The 20503-nt window shown below is 50.7% G+C and overlaps 1 protein-coding gene across 1 annotated transcript in view; it reads right to left on the bottom strand.

The window, feature by feature from the left end:
- Nucleotides 1–18913, bottom strand: part of Mfsd4a (major facilitator superfamily domain containing 4A) — a 28223-nt gene extending 9310 nt beyond the window's left edge. Inside the window, exons 1-6 of the mRNA XM_027417647.2 lie at nt 18684–18913; nt 10528–10726; nt 9370–9627; nt 5580–5745; nt 5150–5265; nt 3972–4145 (exon numbers count right to left, since the gene is read on the bottom strand). Of these exons, the coding sequence (XP_027273448.1) occupies nt 3972–4145; nt 5150–5265; nt 5580–5745; nt 9370–9627; nt 10528–10726; nt 18684–18913 (1143 nt within the window). The remainder of the gene's footprint in view (nt 1–3971; nt 4146–5149; nt 5266–5579; nt 5746–9369; nt 9628–10527; nt 10727–18683) is intronic.
- Nucleotides 18914–20503: the final 1590 nt, after the last annotated feature.

Below are 20503 nucleotides of genomic sequence, written 5' to 3'. Positions count from 1 at the left end.
CAAGCACCCAGGAGGATCAATAATTATGGCAGCCATCTTGGTGCCTCCTAGATTTCACTTAAATCTCATGGCTGGAACTAACAAATTGCTTGCTCAGACATCCTTGTGGCTCAGCCAAGTCTCTGTTCCAGAGGCAGAGTTTTGCTAAAATAACCCAGTTTCTATGTTCTTTAAAATTTTTTTTATATAAGTGTTGAGTGATTTCTATGCAAAGCCTATCTGGGAAGAAAGCTGAGCAGCACAAAGCCAGGAGTCTGAAGGCCCAGGTGCAGGTCCACGTTGAGTGCCTCCCAGATATGGAGCCCTGAACTCTATAGTCTTCATCTTTATACCAGGAGTTAGCAAGGGGATTCCAAGGCTGGTGGTGAAATGATACAAGGCTTGAAGTGTTGAGCTTCCAGCAAATGTTCTCTTACTCTAGTATTTCTGAGTGGTTTCCCCACCCCAAATGCCGGAGGACAAACCCAGGACTTGGTGCACACTTCACAAGTATTCCACCATTGACCTATACCCCCAGCTCTGTGCTCAAAAGAAACTTCATATGCTTTACCAAGTCCTAGCTTTGATGGGAAAATGTTCCTGGGTTTGGGCTTTGCATGTTAGAGCACTTAGCCTGGGTGCCCAAGGCCCTGGGTTTGATCCTCAGCACTACAAAATAAATGGTATCCTAGGAAGTGTTTGCATATCTGTTTCTAGGAAAATAAATACACAGACCTAAAAGTCATGCAAAAAAAAAAAACCCAAAAAACAACAACAAAAAAAAAACCACAGCTAGTCCTGAACCCACTCCTCCATTCGAAGATGAAGGACCTTTGGAGAATCACAGCAGACCTTGGGAGATCTTGCTCCCCCTTGGAAGGAGGAGGCTAGTGACCTCAGCACATAAATACACCCCATTAGCACTACCTCAAGTTCCCTCAAAAGTGACGTGTTCACCCTTCCTGCCAACAAGAAGTCAACAAGAAACAGTGGCTGAAAACGAGCATGTCCCTTCTCCATGGAGAAGCAACTCAGAGGAGGCTTTCTTTCATGTGGTAAAAATACAAAAGCCATGGCTATGATGGTGCACACCTGTAATCCAGGGTTTTAGGAGTCTGAGGCAGGAGGATTATGAGTTAGAAGCAGCCTGAGCTACACAGTAAGACCTTGTCTTAAACAAAACCAAACAAAACCTGAAATGGAGGAGCTGGAGGGACGACTCAACAGTTAAAGAGCACTGCTGCTCTTTCCAAGGACCTGGGTTTGATTCCCAGCACCTCTACAATGACTCACAGTCATCTATAACTCCAGTTCCAGGGAATCTGATGCCCTCTTATGGCCTTTGTGGGCGTCAGACATACACAACTCATACACAGCCCCCTGGAACCCTCATTAAGGTGGAAAGAGAAAAACAACTCTTCAGAGATGTCTTATGACCTCCACAAACATACCATGATCCAGGTACAACCCTGACATCACACACACACACACACACACACACACACACACACACATACACACACACACCACCACCACCACCACCACCACCACCACCACCACCACCACCACCACCACCGCTAAATCAAGTTAAAAGTGCAGAAGTCACAGATAAATCTATGGTTCCAAATATAGCAATTTCTTTAGCACAGATGACCCCACAGCTCTGTTTATTCTTTCTTTCTCTCTGCTCAGTTCCTGAGCATGGCCAGGATTCTATTGTGGGATCTCCGTCCACATCCCATTTGCCGCAGTCATAGATTCAAATGTCTCCATGCTAGGGGCACTTACGATCCTTACAACCATGATGTTGGTCCAGAAGTCTAGACACGCATATGAAACAGCTCCACGGACATAGCCATCCCCCGGACACTGGCAGTGTGACTCCGACTGAACATGGTTTCCTCTACCTGTCTTTCTCTGCCCTGCAACTAATTGAACAGCCTATTTTTTTCTCTGCTGTCTATGAGTTTTGTTTAGGAGTTAGTTGGCTCCAGGGGCTGGTATAGCTCAGCAGTATAGCACATCCTTAGCCCCCATCTCCAACCACCCAAGGCTCCTCATCACCTGTAACTCAGGAACAAAGCAGGCATTGATGCTGGAATCTGCTGGACATTTAAGGTGCTTAACAAGAGGTGCTGGAAACCATCCTGACCCCTGGTGACCCAACACTGGGAACTCATGAAGCTGTGAACACTTTGTCTAGTGTCAAGAGCCTTTTTGTGTGCTTATACTTAACTGTGAGGAGCTGTGTGTGTCAAGGTGGTGGAGCCCTTGGGGCTGAGCACATCAACTTGATGATTAGGAGAAAGGAGAGGACTGGTGGGCTGGGGGAAACTCCAGGGTGGCCAGCTGCTGCTGTGTACTGGTTAAAGACTAGCTCAGAGTCTTAGGCTCAGGATTTCATGACTTTATGCATAGGAAATGAACCAATAGGTAAAGGCTGGGTCTTTAGGGTATTTTTGTAGCTTGAACCTATAGGTGGTAGGACCCTGGTCCTATGGGAAATCCCTAGGTCACATGTTATTGAAGGGGACTGTGGCTCTCCTATTCCTTCCCTTCTGCCCCTTTCCCCAGCTCATGACATGAACAATATGCCAAGCCCTACTCCAGCCTGTGCTATCCAGCATCCCACAGACGAGGTCATAGACTAGAACACCCCAAAGCAAGAGCTAACTTTTCTCTTTATAGTTACTTTAGCATGCCACTGTAGTGATGGAAGGGCCCCAGCCGTACATGTGGTCACTCTAGCACCCTCCTTGAATCCTGTCCCCTTCCTCCCCACTCAGAAAAGTCCTGTTCACTCTGCCCCATGAAACATCGGGGAGCCTTTCTGCCTAGTCCTGCCCTCACCCAAACCCCTCCCTCTCTCAACTATTCTGCAAAAGCAAACATCTTCCTGACTACAGCCAGAAGCAGTGTTTACTGCTTATTTATTCATAGACAAGTTCTCTCTGTGTAGCCCAGGCTGACCTTGAACTCAGTCCTTCTGTCTCCACTCCCAAGTGCTGGGACTGTAGGGTGCACCACCACACCTACCTGGGAAGTCTTTCTTTCTAAGTTTTTTTTTTTTTTTTTTTTTTTTTTTAATGTCATGTGTAAGGTTGTTTTGCCTGCATATATGTCTATGCGCCAAATGTGTGGATGCCTGAGGAGAACAGAAGAGGGTGTCAGATCCCCTGGAACTGGGTTTACAGACAGCTGTGAGCCGCCATATGGGTACTAGAATCGAACCTGGGTCCTCTGGAAGAGCAGCTAGTACTTGTAACCACTGAGCCATCTTTCCCGCTTGGGAAGTGCTTTCTTACAGTGGATTTCCTAGAAAAGTAGTGAGTTGCCAACCCCTGGAGGTATTTAAACAGAGACTGGTGGGGATGTCACAGAAGCGATCTACACCTCAGTGGAAGACTGACCTAGATGTACCCTACAGGTTCTGTAGTCTGGAGTCCTTTGTCATAGATGGTGACATGGACATACATCAGGACATGAATCTTTCTTTATCTATTGCTTGGCCCAGACCCTGTTCCTTTGCCTGGCTACATGCTAGTCTGGCCATCTAAGACTCTCCTGGAGAGAGTTGCCAAAGGCAAATCCCAAGTTAGGCCAGAAGCATCGACTCCCGGCTCTACTCCCAAGAGGGCTCCAAATAGCAGGGTGAGATGTGCATGAGGACCAAGGCTGAAACCTATATCCCTCAGGCAGATGTCAGTGAGGGTCTTCCTTCCACTCCATAGTAATCACCCATTGTCTCTTCCATTGATGCTTTCAAGGTTACAAAATCAGAGGCCCAAACAGGGGAAGGGACTTTCCCAAGGCTAAACTGCAGGCCCCTCTTCCTTATCTCTATCCTGCTTGTCAGCATCCCTCCTCCTCTGTTTCCACTTCCTTACTATTCTGGCAGAATACAGTACTGAATAGTCTTGGGCAGTGGTAACACCAGGAATAAACAAATTCTGTGTTTTTAAGAAGAGAAAGGAGGCCACTTGGCCACTTACCACATTGATGAACACCATGGTGGCTGGCCTCATTCTTGAGGAGACAGGGATGGAGATGAGCCGGCCCAGGGTGATGAAGCCCCAGAAGAGGCTGGGGAGGTAACCAGCCATCTTGTGTCCAACAGACAATGGCTTCTCCACAGCATAGCTGTACACAAAGGCAGAATAAGCACCCTGTGGAGAATGGAGAGAGCAAGCCTCACTCAGCATGCCAATGCTTCAGCTGGGACAGGCTGAGGAGGGCAGCGAAGCCCGATTTGTCCTGTCCCTAGTGGCTCAGCCCAAGATGCTCTGGGAGCTAAGATCACATGGTACATTCACACCCAAGCTGAGGACAGAATAGGTACCATAGTGGCACCTGAGATGTCACTAGGTCCCCATGGGGCATCACCACAGGGCTTGGGCAGACAGACATGGCTAGAAGGAAAAGAGCTTAATCTCTTACTTTACAAATGAAGGAAAGTGGGGAGATGGGTCCACATTCGCCCTAGAGTGGTACATGTCAGATCAGGTCTGCTGTGGGCTGGGGCCTTCTCTTAGGAGTGTCTCTCCTACAGTAGTCAATCACTCAGTCATTCAAGACTTCCCTAACTTAGAAGACTTCTAGAAAGGGCACTAAATAGGGTAAAAGAGGTCACCCATTGAATGGACAGCTGGGCTGGAGTGTGGCTTGTTTATGAGATTAGCTTGGGAAGCCCCATTTGTAGAGCATGTCAAGAAGCCGAGTGCACCAGAGTTCATATAGGGTGGCCTCTCACATGGCAACAGGGCTGTGAGCTTTCAAAAATGTGGGTCACAGCTGGGTATGGTGCATTTGGGAGAAGGATAAAGAGTTCAAAGCCAGCCGAGGCTACATTTGATCTTGGTCAGAACAGAGCAAAGCAACTAAAACTGAAAAAAAAAAACTCAGGCCACACAGAACTGGAAATGAAACACACAAAACACCAGACAGGCAGACCCCTTTCTGGAATTCACACAATGAAGGCAATTGGTGAGAGCAGAACAAAGTCCTGATTTGGATGGGCTGTGGGCACTGTGGGAGACGGGCAGGACACCGGTTCATTGCACTGAAGGGGAAGTCCTGCCGACCTCCATGTGCCTCTCTCTTCTTGCCAGTCCAGGCTTGGGTATCAGAGTAGAGGCCTCTCAGTAGAGCATGCCTTCGGAGGAAGGCTCACCATCATCCCGTCTGTCATGAACAGGACCAGAGCGGCTGTGATGTGGATGGCAAAGAAGGAGCATGGGGCTCCCTGGAAGTTCTTCCTCTGACAGCAGCTGAACAGGTCCTCCTGCCCTGAAGGAGGCACAGAAGGGTGGGGCTGATCAACTGCTCCCTCCCCTCTGCTCACCCAGTCAGGAGAATGGCAGGGGCTGCTTGCTGCCTCCCCCTCCTCTAGCTTTCAGGCACCTGCGATGAGAGGCCACTGTAACCCAGGAGATAGTAGGGAACATGGAGACATTCTGCCTTTCTCCTTCTTCTGGCCAGGTGGCTCCATCACTTACCTTATGAGCCCGCCAGGACCAAAGATTGTTCCTGACCACTAGCTAGGTTCATCTTCTGGGTGTGGAGTTATGAGAGCAGCCAGAATAGATTACAAGCGCCCGCACCTGGGTGTGGCTGAAACTTGGGGGCCAGTGAGGAGCCATCTTCCTTCTCAGCAGGCCGGGTCTCCAGTGCAAGCTCGTCTGCAGACAGGAGCAGTGGCTTCCGCTGGGCGCAGGTCAGCAGCCGCTCCTTGGACAGCAGGAACAGAACAGCCAGGGGCACTGGGAGCTGAGGGCGGTAGAGGGTCAAGAGGGCCTGGCTGGCTACATTTGGCCCATGTGGCAGGCTCACAGTCCAAGGTGTACACCTCACCAAAGAGTCTTTGCCAGCCCATGAGCCTCAAATACCTCAAAGGTTTGGTGTGAGCACTGCTGGCCTTGGCCGCACCCATTTCTCACAGGAAAGAGGGATGTTTCTCAAAGCCTGGACTTACAAGGGTCCTCTGCTACTTAGGCCAGCTTCCGGGTGACTGTCTACTAATACCCTTGCTCCCAATGCTGCGACAGCACAGTGTCTCTTGTTTCTGTGTGTCACAGCTCTATAAAATGTGATTGGGGGTGGGAGTCTGGAAAGATGGCTCAGCAGTTAAGAATGAGCACTTGCTGCTTTTGCAGAGGACCTAGACTTAGTTCCCAGTACCCACATGGTACTTCACGACTGTCTGTAACTCTAATTCCTGGGGATCCCACACCCTTCCCTGGCTTTTGCAGTCACCAGACACACACAGGGAACACTGAGATGCAGGCAAAATATTCATACACATCATGTAATTTTTGAAAATGCAATTAGGGGGCAGAGGATATGGTTCAGTGAGCAGTGCCTGTCTACCAAGAACAAGGCCTCTGGGTTCTATCCCTGGTATTATCAAGAGGTGGGGAAAATGTGCTGAGAAGATTTTTATCACATTTTTCAGACGGGGCAAATGGGGCTCAAAGTTATTCTACAGCCACATACTGTTAAGACTGGAAGAACCCTGGGAAGTCAACTAGACACAGTCAGTGTAGAGTTCCCACCACAGAGCTAGCACTGGCGTTTGATTCTGGCCTGCATGTTCCTACCTCTGGGCTGCTGGAGTGATGGTATGTCCTTAGAGGGTACTGAGCTCTGTTAGGAGCTTGATGCCTAAGCTAGAAAACACAGGCATGGACAAGTGCCGATCTCCCCTCCCCCGCCCAGCTCGCTGCTCTTCACACCGAGCCACTTGGTCCCAAGGGTGCTCCCTAGCCCAATAGGAAACTCCTCCTACTTCTGATGTTGCCTGGAGAAGCAGCCACTGCCTCCCAGGTGTCCCTGCCCAGGTCCAATCACCTTCACTACCAGGAAGCTCTTTATCAAGTCTAACTGCTGTCCTTCCGGCTGTGGCTGTAGCCTGGGTTCTTTGCTGAGGAAGGAGACACTGCAAAGTTCCAGAAGTGTTTAGATGTAGCCAGCAATGGGCCAGGCATGAGTGGAAGCCAAGCAGACATCCAACCTGGCAGGGAACTTCTCTTAGGGAGCCCCTTGCACTCTCTAAGAAAAATGCTCACACCAGTCTGGAGACAAAAAGCCACCCAACCCCATGCTAACACCTCTCTATGGTGATCTTGGGAGCCTATTTCAACACTCAAAGGCCACACACCTGTCAAGATCACAGTTAGGTGTGGTGCCACACACCTGGAGTCTCAGCTACTCAAAAGGCAGGAGTTTAAGATCAGCATGGGCAACACAAGTGTGACCCCTATTCACAATATTCAACAACAAGGTCAAGTTCAAATAGCCCTTGGAGGCTGTAAAGCCACACATGGAGGCCTTCATGGCAAGAGACCTATGTCTCTGTGCTGGGGAGACCCAGCCCTCCCTCCAGTACCTAGGGAAACAGGAAGCCCATATAGAGGCTTCAGCAGCAGAAAACCTTAGAGAAAGTCAAGGGGAAGCAGCTGGACTCAAAGTCTGGCACTCAGAAGGCCTTTCTAGAGAGATAGGTGAAGGAAAAGGCTTCACAACAGATTGGCTGGCATGTTGTCAGGAACATAGCTCAATTTTATAGGAATCCCATTCAGGGACACCAGTGCTACCCTGGAAACTGACCAGTGCCAGGCAGGTGTGTATGTGTGTGAGCATAAGGAAGCCAGTCCATTCATTTCTGTGGTGGCCTTATGTTCAGACATAAACAAATTGGGAAATTCCCAGCCTCTCCAGTCTTCGCCTTCTTGGGGAGAACAGACCCTGGTCCTGTGCAGGACTTCCTGCATGCGGAGTCCTAGCAGGGATCCTTCCCTAAGCAGGGACCCCTTGGAGGACGAAGGTTCAAAGATGCCTTGATCCAAAATGGTGGCCATGGGCATAAAAGGGACAGAACAGAGGGAAAGTGGTGTCTTTCTGAAGGGCCTTACTGACTTCCCAGGCCTGGGAAAGGAAGACTATTTAGGCTGAGACTAGGTTGCTCTCTAGCTCCCTATCAGGACCTCAGGCCCACGAGGTGTGGCACCTCCGTGCTTGTCTAGTATGGTGGGGGCTTAGGGCCTTTTCAGTGCTATATGAAGACATTCCCCTGAAACAGTGCAGCAACCAGCTGCCTCAGCAGGACTAGGGAGAGGCAGACCTACTGCAGAGAGGCATGGGCCCAAGAGAAAAGCCCCACACAGGAACTCTCCTACGGCCAGACTATCGGCCACCTGGAATATCCTCACTTCCAGGCCATGATAGGTCAGAATCAGGAGGTAATTAAGAGGGCCTGAGTGCTTACTCCCAAGCCTGGTGTGTGTGTGGTGGGGGGAGGGGGAAATCTCCCCTGGGTTAACAGGGGATCGATCCTCTTGAGTTGTAGAGCGCTGCAGGTTTCTAGGTAAAGCCTAGGCGGAAGTCAATGCTGACTGGGCCAGGTGCACAAAGGGGCCTAAGTAGCAAAGCTGGTCCGGTCAGTGGTCTCTGTGCTGTTTAGTCTTATTAACTTGACCTACATGGAAACAAGGAACTCAAATTGAGTAAATGCCCAAATCAGATTGGCCTGAGGTCATGTCTGTGAGGCAGTTTCTTGATGTATGCTTTGGGTATGGGTGGTATTGCCCCAAAACAGAAAGCAAGGTGAGGAGACTGGAGAGACGATGGCTCAGTTAAGAGCACTGGCTGCTCTTCTAGAGGACCCAGGTTCAATTCCCAGCACCCACATGGCTGCTTGCACCTGTTTGCAACTCCAGTTCCAGGGGATCAGATATATTCACATAGATGTACATGCAGATAAAACACCAAGGAACATAAAATAATAAACTATTTTTAAAAAGCAAGCTGAATAAGCCACGGGGAGCAAGGCAGCAAGCAGTGTCCCTCCATGGCTTCCATTTCAGTTCCTGCCTGCTGGTTCCTGCCCGGGCTTCTTTCCATGATGAATTATAAAGACAAAATAAACCCTGTCTTCCCATGAGCTGTTGTTGGTGAGTGTTTTTATCACAGTTACAGAACCAAACTAGGACAGTCTCTCTGCTGTTTCTACGGTAGCTAACAGGCCTGTCACTCTAAGGAAACAGGAACCCAAGGAGCAGGGTCCAAGGGATCCCCATCACTGATGAAGGACCCCAGAGAGGAAGCCACTATGTGCCATGGCCTCTTGGTCATGGAGGAACAGATATGATTTTCACAAGGCCTCAGAGAACTTGGAAGTTGACCTTGATTTTCACTGTGCAAACATACCCACTACCTTCCTTTCTTGGGAACTGCCAACACAGTCACAGTGAGGGACCTTGGACATGTTTCCTATGGGTCACTTCTCCCTCCTGGCTGCACACTGTGGGCCCTGGCATGTTTCATGGGTCTGAAGATTCTGCGCTGGGAAGCTGGCCCCAAGCTCCCTACCCCACCTGCACCAGATACACTCACATTAATGAGAGCCATGATCCAGAAGGCATAGGATACGTGGTTCTCTGTCGAATCCTTAGGGGACGGCCTGGGCATCGTCTGGTTTGACCAAGGCTGGGTTGCTGCATGGTGTTGGCCCAGGACCCGGGATGCATGGAACAGGTGGCTTCTGGAGGCATTGGCTGTGCTATTAGCAGGAAAGCAGTTGGCCTCTGACAGGAAGGGATCGGCAATCAGGGGGCTCAGCAGAGCACCAAAGCCCACGAAGAAATGGAGGACCTGGGTGGGGGTGGGCACCACTCAGCCTGGTTCAGGACCTGTATCCAGAGGTGCAACCTCCCCTCCCCTTTACCTTTTGCCCCAGCCAGGGTCCCCCTGCCTGGCCCTAGAGTTGGGAGAAAGACTCAGGAAGTAGGAGAGGTTAGGAAAAATGTCGAGAACAGCCCCCTTGCACCATACTTGATGCCTGGAGTGTGATAGATGCCAATCCCTCCTCCCCCTCTTACTTCCCCGGCCTTGTTCCTGTTGGTGCTGTGCCTGTTAGAGTGGTCAATTTCATCAACTTGATTGGATTAAGATACACCCAGGGCACTAGGAAAGCACCCCCCTCTGGAGATGTCTGTGAAGGCATTTCCAGGACGACTTAACTAATGAGGAAAGACCCACCCCAAATACGGGTGACACCATCCTGTCAGCTGGGGTCTGAGACTGAGTAAAAAAGGAAAAGGAAACAGTGAAGCCCTGGTGTTCCCCTCTCTGTTTCCTAGTTGGTGCCAAGGACTGAGCCACTCCTGACCCTGTTTCTTCTCCACCATCATGGACTGCATCCCCCTGAGCTGTGAGTCAAAATGAACTCTCTTCCCTTAACTTGCTTTGTTGGGGACTGGTAACAGCCACATACACTGGGAGATTAGAAGGAAAGAGGAGGGGAAGAGACATGGAAGAACAGACAGCGAGCCCTCAGTAACACTGCCTTTCCTCTTTAGAGAACTTTTGTTAACACTGGGGTTCTTGGAGAGGCCAACAAGGCAGGCAGAGATCACCCTGGAGAGATGAAGAAACCCAAACCCAGGTATTAGGTTACTGATGGTGTGTGGGTGAGTCACCACCATCCCAGGGGAGGGTCTGGGGAGCTCCCTGCACTCTGCCCACTACCCAGCCTCCCTCTGTGCAGCTCACCTGAAGGAAGAAGGCTGAGTCCTTCTGGTATATCCTCACCAGCTGCATGTTGGCCACGGTGTCGATGCAGCCCATGGCTAGGCCCGCCAGCGCTATGACCGAGGCCAATACTTTCACATCATGGCAGAAGGGGATGACAGCAAATACCAGGGAGATGGCCAGGGTAGAAGTGAAGAGGGCCCATAACGACTGGGCTAGGCTGGGCAGGGGAGAGCTGGAGTCAGCAGAGGAGCCCAGAGCCTTCCTGGAAGGCCCTTCCTCCTTGCCATTGCTCTGCTACCAGCAGGAAGGGAACTGCTCACAAGCTGTGAGTTGCAGGCAGGTGGGTGAGTAAGTTCATGTCCTATGGCTTCTCATGGCTGCCATGAGCACACCAGGTGTCACACTGGTATTCGCAAAGCTCAGCTATCATTTTGTGTTGCTAAAACCTTTAATTACTCATTTTAAGCAGTTCTGTGAACTCTCAGGGAGGCTACTTTGAGCATCTTCAAGGGACCAGTGCCATATATCTAAAGATAAGGGTGGGGACCCAGGATGAGCCCGAGTCTGGTAATCCTCCACTGGGCAAGAGTAGGGCCAGGTAAGCTGCATGTGCCCTTCACACAGGAATTGACAAGAGCTGTCTTTCCAGGCAGAACCAAGCTGCCAGGAGCAAAGCCACAACAGAATTTGGTTAATTTAGTGACCCCTCTTCAAGGATGGAGGTCAGGGGTTATCCCCACTGAGACCAGTCTGAGCAGTTCCCTGTTCAGACAGACATCAGAACAGCCCTCGGAGGACTGTCCCCATGAGAGAGCGATGTCAAGGTCCTTTTGACATCCGATGACTTCTGCCTGATAACCAACTGCCCAGAGAAAGGACTAAAGGCTTGCGTGTTTAGGACCACTCTACAGGCTAACGTGCTGTGTTGCGGGGAAGAGCTGGGGCAGCAAGAAGATTTTGGAGGTTGTGGAAGAATGCCTTCAGATTATTAGAAGGGAGAGGCGGGGCAAGAGCACTGGAAGGGCAGAGGGGATCCCCAGAGGTGGAGCAGATTGTCTTTTGCCAGCACTTGTCTCTGATCCCCTCGGCACTCAGCCATCTCATCTGGTATCCGATTAAAGCCTTTATCAGAAGAGCTCTGTTGATAGCAGTAGTTCATTATTTTGTTATTTTCTCATTTCCAGGCTGATCTGTTGAGGAGATTACTGTTCATGACCCCTGTCTGTTCTCACTCAGAACCTGGGGGTACAGTTGCTTCAGGCCAAGCTTAAGATGACGAGGGAAGGTGGCTGCAATGCAGGTGGTCCATCAGGCCACGGTCTTGCAGCTCTCCCTTGATCCCTGCTCTGACAGTCCCCAGCCCTGACCAGCCAGCTGCCCTACCTCAGTGCTTGCTTGCGTTTCTGCTTCCTGCTCTGTGACAGCACACGACATCTGCCTCTTATTCTGGACCCAGCACAGCGGCTTGATGAAGACGGCACTTTTTTCCTTAACGCTGTCTCTCCCCCAACACTCCCTTTCCTTGTATAAGGCAGGCAGGCAGCCTCAGGGATAGCAAGAGTCACTTCTATGTGTACTTCACCAACCCATTACCATTACCTCACTCACCAGGTCAAGTACAGATACTCTCTGAAGAATTAACACATTGCAAGTAGATGCCTGCTATCCTAGCACTCTGGGGCAGGAGGAAGATGGAGAGCTCAGCACAGCTTGGGCTACATAGCAAGAGCATTTGTCAAAAATACAAAAGAAACCAAACAATTGGGTGAGAGCTGGGAGAACCGCTCAGTTGTAGACTGTGTGCCTACTGTGTGTCTAGCAGGTATCCTGGGGGTGTGGCTGGTGTGGAGTGGTTCAATACAGCACTTAGGCTTGTAGCAAAATCCTGAGGGGATGGGACCTAAGACCAATAAGCTGTGACAGAAGAAACCTCAGGGAGGTAGGAAGGGAAAGGACAGGTAATGCCTGGAGTTACTGTGTGCATGAAAGCCACTGACACTCCTCACAGTGGTACAGACTTTTAGTATACATGAGAATACAGAGAGGTGGACTTCAGGCTTGTGCCCATTTGACCCATGAGTGAACCTAGGAGGAAGCAGACATGGAAAATCCCTTCCCTGGTTCTCTTGCCAGGACTCTGGTTGTGGTTGGAGTCTAGGCTTGCCGTTGGAGTCTGGAAGGCTAACCCCACATTTGTTCTGGGTTTGTGGACCAAAGAGTAGGTCAGAAGCTCACTCTTATAGATGCTATAGGGCTGTGTGTAGACATTCCAGAAATCCTTTTGGAATGATACATTGTTCTCGGGGCCAGGCTAAAGTATATGCATTGCCTGTTTTAAATGGCTGAAGTAATTGGCTCTTCCAGGGTAACCATATTCCTGGAAGAGTACCCACCCAGTAAGACTGAAGAGTAATAATGTTAAAAAGATTTTGAGTCCAGGCGGTGTTGGCCCATGCCTTTAATCCCAGCACTCGAGAGGCAGAGGCAGGTGGATCTCTGTGAGTTCAAGGCCACCCTGGTCTACATGTCTAGCTCCAGGATAGCTAGGACTGTTACACTGAGAAACCCTGTCTCAAAAAACCAAAAAGATTTTGAAATCAAAGATGCAGTGGACTATGTGGTGGAAACACTTGGTTTGAGGCTCACCTCTGATACTGCCCAATGTGTGACCTGGGCCAAGCCACTGCTACTTAGCCCCTCTTGAGCCTCGGTTTCCTCCACTCTAATTGGGGATAGCAATTGCTCCATCTCAAGGCCTCATGCATCTCCCTCGCCCAGTGCTCATCCCTCCTTGCAGCCCTGGGCTTCCTCAACGTCACTGCAGGGCCCAGGATATGTGCCAGCAAGAAGAAGTCAGGGACCAGTGCCAACTCTAGGCTTCTTCCCACCTTTCTCGTGAGTGATCCTTGTAGGCTGATCCAGGAATGTCCCAGGAGTCCCCCACACTAGCCCCACCCAATATACCAGCTAGAGTGGCTCAGCTAGAACCTGAGAGACCCTCTCACTTTAACGATCAGGGAGCTGAGGTCTAGATGGGAAGAGAGTAGTGCGGAACTGAGCCCAGGGTCTTGACTCCCACCTGAGGCAAACATCCCACAGAGTGCCATTGACTTGCCCTCTACTGGAACTCAGAGGTAAATTTGGACCAGTTAAAGAATCTCTTTCCTCCAAGGCCTAAGAAACCCATGCCAGGAAGCCTGATAAATGGTCAAGTTACTCATTAATGGCTCTACACCAAGCTGTAAATGGAAGTGGAGAGAAGGAGGGGCCAGCGTCCTCCCTCGGGTTGGCTGTGACTATGGTGGCATTGCCTGCTGGGCCACTTTGGCTATGTGACCTTGAGTAGGCTGCTAACCCCTTCTCAGCACTGGTTGCCAGGTACACATGTGACCGCCTTGATGTGTCTCTGCCTTGGGCACCTGTTCTTGGTTTCCTGGTGCTGTGAAAAGAGGTGGGACTGCAGGACTATACAGGCAGGGCCCACTCCTGCTCTGTCCCCAGCTGGGGAAGAATTCTGTTGAGGCCTAATTCCATGCTGCCTGGAGTCACCCCAGGGTCTGGGATCCTGCCGTTCTCCTCAGGAGCTTCCTCTCCATGGCAAGGATGCTCAGGACCTCACCTTTCCCTGCCCCAGTCTCTTTCCATTGAAGACCCATAGAAAGGGACGAAGGATAGAATGGTGGCAGTCACAGCACTTATCAACCTCATGGGGCAGAAAGCCCATCCTTCTAGGAACTAGGATCAGTTAGCAATTTTCTTCAAGCCAGGCTGATGGGGGCAAGAAGGGCTCCCTGTACCTCAGTCACCCCAAGCCTCCATACTGTTTCAAATGGTTTCTAAACTATAAAATTCAACTACTTAAGTGTATAACTCAATGTTTGTCTTTTTCATATTGTGAGTATGAACCCATTACCATAGTTTAAATTTTGAGGTTTGTTTATTGTCTTTGCGTGACAGAGTCTCACTATATAGCCAAGGTTTTCCTAAAACTCACAATCTTCCTGTGTCAGCATCCCCACCCTAGGTAGCCACCCCTCCCCCAAGTGCTGGGATTATGGACATGCATTACTGTGTCTAGCTTAAGTTTAAAGTATTTCTGTCATTTCAGAGAGAAATCCTGTACCTATCAGCAGTCACCCCATGCTTCTCCACACCCATCTGCAGCCTCAGGCAACTTCCTACCTTTCTGTCACTCCAGATCCTCTGTGCTGGACAGCCCACATAAATGGTCCCAGACCCTGTGTGGTCTTCATGACTGGCCATTTCATGAGACACCCTTGTAAGGGTGGCTCCACAGGCTTGCCTGCCCCTTTATTTGTGCCACGTTTTATTTACCTGACAGTCTACTTCTGAAAACTAGATTGTTTCTACTTATTATAAACAGCAAATAACGTTGCTGTGCACATCCATGTACACATTTTGGTGTGGACAAATGCTTTCATTTCTCTTGGGTATACACTGGGGAGTAGAACTTCTGGGTTCATGGTAACTCTGTGTTGAATTTTTGTTGTTGTTTTGTTTTGACTGAGACAAGTCAAAACTGGCCTGAGGGTAGTCCAGGCTAGCCTCCAACGCCTTACGTAGTGAAGAATAACAGTGAACCCTGACCCTTCTGTCTCTTATCTCCCAAGGACTGGAACTACAGGCCTACACCCCAATGCTTGATTTTCAGATGTTTTTAAACAAGGACCTCTCTGGTGCTGAACTCCCAGTAGGACTCTGGCACAGGTCTGTGACATGCAGAAAGGTGGACAAGCTGCTGAAGAGACAGAGGCATTCTGGAAGTGAGGCTAATCAGAGGCCAGCCCAGAGAGGGGAACTGACGATAATTGTTCCAGGGCCTGCAAGGGGCCAGTGACTAGAGATGCAAGTGGACTTCAAGCTGGTTATGAGGAAGGTGTGAAGGAGGGCTTCTTGGTTGGATCTAGGCAGCATGGGACTTGAGATAAGAGGTAATTAGACTTAAAAAGATAGATAAGCAAGGTGTCAATTGGCATATGTAGATATCAAGCCCTCAACCACTTAGTGCAGGGGAATAGCCATGAGGAGACTGGGAGATGCTGGAGATCTCAAATCATCAATCTACTGATGTCCTGAGATAAAGGGTTTTCCCAACTGCCCGGAGTGGTTATACAGGTCCCACAAAACCAGGAAGAAGAAAAAGAAAAAGAAAAAGAAAACAAAACCCTAACCTTTTGTCTAAATATCCCTTACCTGTCCTGTCAAATCACAAGTCTAGTCACCCTGTCAGCCAGGCGGCTTTCTGTATCTCTAGATTTCCTCTTTGTGCTGAACAAGATTTTCCTACGGAGGCTCCGGCCCAGGTTCTGGTGGCTGCTCTTCCTCTGCTGACCCTGCAGATGGCCTCATTTAAAGGTCAAGCTCTTTGTCCCTGCTAAGGGCAAGGGAGGAAGGCTGCTGTTGCCCTGAGAACCTACTCCAATGCCTGCCCTATGGATGCATCTAGAAGGCTCCCTGTGGCCCAGAGCCTTCAGGGTAGGCCGTAGATAGGACCTAAGCAGAATCCTAAAACAAAGCATCTGGGGTGTCACTCTCCCCCACACCCTTTCTACAGCTGGCCCTTGGGATTTGTTAAGGCAATCCCCCATTCCCAGTGCCAGCCTGGCACACTGGCTGGTAATCACTTAAGCTGAGAAGCACTTCCTTGCAGGGACATTAGCATTTCAACAGACAGGCTGTGCTCCACTTGAGGACTGGCAGGGCTTCCGTTCAGCTCACTTGGAGGTGTGAATGGGGAGACTGCTCAGAGTTAGCCAGGTGGGGGGACATCATTGCTGACACTCAGGATCCCCCCTCTTTCCCACCAGAGACCAGCTTTGTTCTATATCAAAGAAAACGGTTCTTCGTGACATTTTATCTTGAAGCCATGAGGGCTGAAACTCAGAATTTAAAGCAGAACCTCAAGAGCCCTACCTGGCTTGGGAAGATCCCAGCAGGAAGCCCAGAGACACACATTGACTTCCCAGGACCTGTCAGGGCTCAGGAGAACTCGCCCATGACCCATGAAGAACAATAGGATATCCATCTCCCGCCCAAACCTCAGCTATAGAGCAACTATGAACAGGCATAAGGCAGGAGCTACTTCCAAGGCTCCTAAGATTACAGACAAATGCCCACGTTCAAACCCTGGAACTGTGTGATGTCGGACAAAGTTGTCCCCGTTTCCTTCCTTCCTTCCTTCTTTCTTTCTCATTTTTTTCAAGACAGAGTTTCTCTGTGTAACCAGCTCTGGCTGTCCTGGAACTCACTCTGTGGACCAGGCTGCCCTCGAACTCATAGACATTCACCTGCCTCTGCATCCCAATTGCTGGGATCAAAGGTGTGTGCCACCACTGCCTGGCCTCTTTGTTTTCTTCTATTTATTTTATTTTGGCTGCTTGAGACAGGGTCTTGCTATGTAGCCCAGATGGCCTCCAACTCGATTTTCCTGACTCAGCCTCCAGAGAGCTGGGATTAGTACACCTAGGGAATTTCTTAACCCCTCTGTGTCTCCACTTCCTCACGTATAAAATGGAGATAATAGTATTACTTCGCAGGGTTGTGGTGAAAATTAAATGGGTTGATAAAAGAACTAAGAATAGCCCTGGCACAGGCCTTTTGCACAATAGTTTAGTAGCTACTGTTGACATTACTGTGGTTTCCTGCTGCAGGAGTCTCTCTGTTGCCTATTCAGAGCCCTGGTGGATAAGGAACCTAGAGAGAGGAACAATGCCAGGGAGAGATGGCCCAGTTGGGCATGTGTTTCTGCCAACCTGTCAGGTAGAATGATCCTCAGTCCTCTACCTGTGAACACTACATATGTTCCTAAAGAGCTCCAGGAAGGAGAGCTTCTCCAAATCAGCATAACACAACAGAACATCTGTGAGGGTTAGGACTGCGGCCCGCTATGGGCAGCTTGCCTGACACACATGCATCCCTGGGTTCCATATCCAACACCCCCAAACAACAACAGACCCCCTCCTCTGACAGTCAGAGACATTCCCTCTTCCTTCTCATTAATTTTCTAGCCTGAACAGATCTTTGGAATTTCTGTATATCCGATCCTATCCTAAACCCACAAAAAAACACTGATAGTCGTAAGACTCGCTTCTGAGAATCCTTGCAAGAGAACGTGGGGGAAATGAAAATTGTCACTCTCCAATTGCTGAGGTGTGGCAGGCTCTGGGTTGTTTAGACTGGGGTCCACTTTATGTTGCCATCTATACTGCATCTTCCCACAGCTGCACACCTGGAGGACTGAGCCCTAGAGCCTTATGGCCTACGGTTTTTTAATTATTTATTTATTTTGCGATAGACCTCCCAACCTTGGTTTTGCAGAGCAGGTGGAAGACCACACAGCAGCCTCTGGTGTTCATACCTCCGCTCTAGGTCTCTGCTCCTGGCTGAATAGAGAGCAGAGGCAGCTGCCTTTCTAGAAAGAGGGCTCCTATACAATTAGCCAGGAGAATAGGACTTTACGTGGCACCCAAAGGGTGTCATTCTGAGTGCCAGAGAGAGATCAGAGCTCTTTCCTGTCAGAGGCCCAGGGAAGAGTAACAAGGTGGAGGGGTACAGAGGGGACCCTGGGTACCAGAGATTAGAGAGTGGATGGGAGGCTCTATACTTCTCTAGCCAGCCCTCGCTATGCGAGTCTCAGAGGCTCAAGGGCTCAGCCTCTGCACGCCAGCGCTGCAGCGGGTGTTCTGGCTCCCACTCCAGGGGCCTCACCACCTAGGTAAAGGGACCACCTGTGTCAATCGATGTGGAGCTACTATTAGTAGAGGCAACAATTGGGTTCCTGTTCAAACCACAGGCCAACCCTGTCACCGAGAACTGCCCCCTGAGCTGGCACCACCAACTGTCTGCCCACCTCAGTGCCAATTCCACCTCCGGTGCTGGGGCTACAAAATCTCACGAGCGGGTCCTACGCATCTCTGCACATTCCATCACTCCTTGGCTGGTGGGCTTGGTGAGCGAGGGTGGAAAGGTTTTAAGCTCTCTCAGGGGTGAGTGAAGACAAATACATAGCCCAGAAGTCACCTTCAGTCCCGGGAGAGTTTTCCGGGAGAGCTTGTGGTGGGGGAGGGAGGCACCCCTGGGGCTAAAACCCGGCGCAGCCGGGCAGGTGGTCGCAGCTGCGGGGATGTGGAGGGGCGAGCGGGCGCAACACTCACGTCCTCTTGAAGACGCCCCCGAGGGCGCTGCCCAGCAGGAGGCAGAGCTGCTGTGAGAAGAAGACCCAGGAGATCTGGGGCAGCGAGCTGTGCGTTTGGCAGCGCAGGTCCAGCAACGTGGGCCCCAGGAAGGCGATGCACAGGCCGAAGCTGAAGAAGACGCTCCAGTAGGTGAGCGTGGGCTGCAGGTTGCGGCGGAGCAGCCCCGACACCCGGCCGTCGCAGCCCATGGCTCGGCCGACTGCTCGCAGCGAGCCCAAGGCCGAGTGCGGCGGTCGACCGGAGGCCGGGCGGGAGGAGGAGAGGAGAGGAGGGGAGCGCCGCGCGGCTGCCCCGCCCTCGGCCAGCGCGGGGGACGCCTGGCGGTCGGGGGCGCCGTGGACGCACGTGTCCCGCCGCGGGGAGCGCCCCGCCTCGCCTTGGGTCCCCCGGGCCTATGGCTGGAACCCACCAGCGAGCACGACCCTCCGGCTCGCGCCAAACCCTCCGCGAGACCCACACGACAGCCTTTCCTCTTGACGATCAGAATCCTCATCACTTGATGCTGGGGATGCTGCAGGTGGACTTCGAGGGTCTGCCAGTGCCGCCCTCTACCCCCATCCCTACCCCCACGAGAGAAAAAAGTAGTCTCATGTGAACATTGTTTTCTTGTGGCTTTCATTTGGAACCCCAAAGGGCTCAGCATATTGTCCTTTGGAAACAGCCACCCCACCCCACCCCCGCCCCCAACGAAACAAAACAAAACAAAACCTTGGGCCTTCATTTTGCTGCTTTTAGGTTCTGGGATTGATCCCAAGCCTACGGCATGGTAGGCAACTGTCCTCAGTCCTAGAAGCTTAAGTCTTCTCCACTCTAAGCTTGGGGATAGGAGGGTGACATCCGTACCTGTGGAATCACAGGTGTGGCATGTTCAAAACTGTTTATTCCCAGTGAAGTGAGAGAGGGCAGAAACCTTGCGACTCCTAGAGTTATTCTGAGATAAACCTCCACACAGAGTTCTCTTTCCACTTGAAAAGTTCTGCAATGGGGTTGGGGCTTGTTTAGAGCCCGGGACCCCACTGCGGACCCCAGTGGCCCTGGATGGTTATATGTGGCCCTGCTCCTGAGGGAGCTAGGATGTGGGGCCTGTACCATTTGTAGGAGCAGAGCAGTAAAGCCCTTCAGTGTCTCCCTGGCCACGTGTTCTAATAGCAGTGGAGGCTGTGACAAGGTCGTGCCTACTTGTATCCAGGGGTACCAGGACTGAAAGTTCCCAGAAAGTGTTTGGCTGAGTGGCCCCCATGACAACTTGGCATGAAATGGAGACAATCAGCTTGTCTTGCAGGCACACCACCTCAAAATGCTACCCCTAAGCGGGAGGAGAGAGCTCTGTGGAAATCCCGTATCAGCAATGAGGCCAGATTACAAAGGAAGCCTATCATCCATCTCAAAAAGGAAGACTGGGGACCAGAACACACACAGACAGGATAGCAACTGTCCCTGTGCCAGATGCTTCCTGATAATCACTTAAAAGCTCTTAAAATGTCCTCTCGGTAGACAGAGGCAGTTGGATCTCTGTGAGTTCGAGGCTAGCCTGGTCCACAGAACTAGTTCCAGGACAGCCAGGGATGTTACACAGAGAAACCCTGTCTCGAAAAACCAAAAACAAACAAACAAACAAACAAACAAACAAAAAGCTCTTAAAATGGTGTAAACCCTTCTATTCTGCCATCCCCTATAGAGACACCTAAGCTTCCAAGTGATGGTTGGGTAGATAATTTACCCCCACACCACCCAGTTAGAAACACCTGTAAAAGCTTACTGAGCTGCACGCTTAACAA

The sequence above is a fragment of the Cricetulus griseus genome, chromosome 5, assembly GCF_003668045.3.
Source record: "Cricetulus griseus strain 17A/GY chromosome 5, alternate assembly CriGri-PICRH-1.0, whole genome shotgun sequence".
Taxonomy (NCBI): Eukaryota; Metazoa; Chordata; class Mammalia; order Rodentia; family Cricetidae; genus Cricetulus; species Cricetulus griseus.
This window is presented reverse-complemented; position numbering and strand designations above follow the sequence as displayed.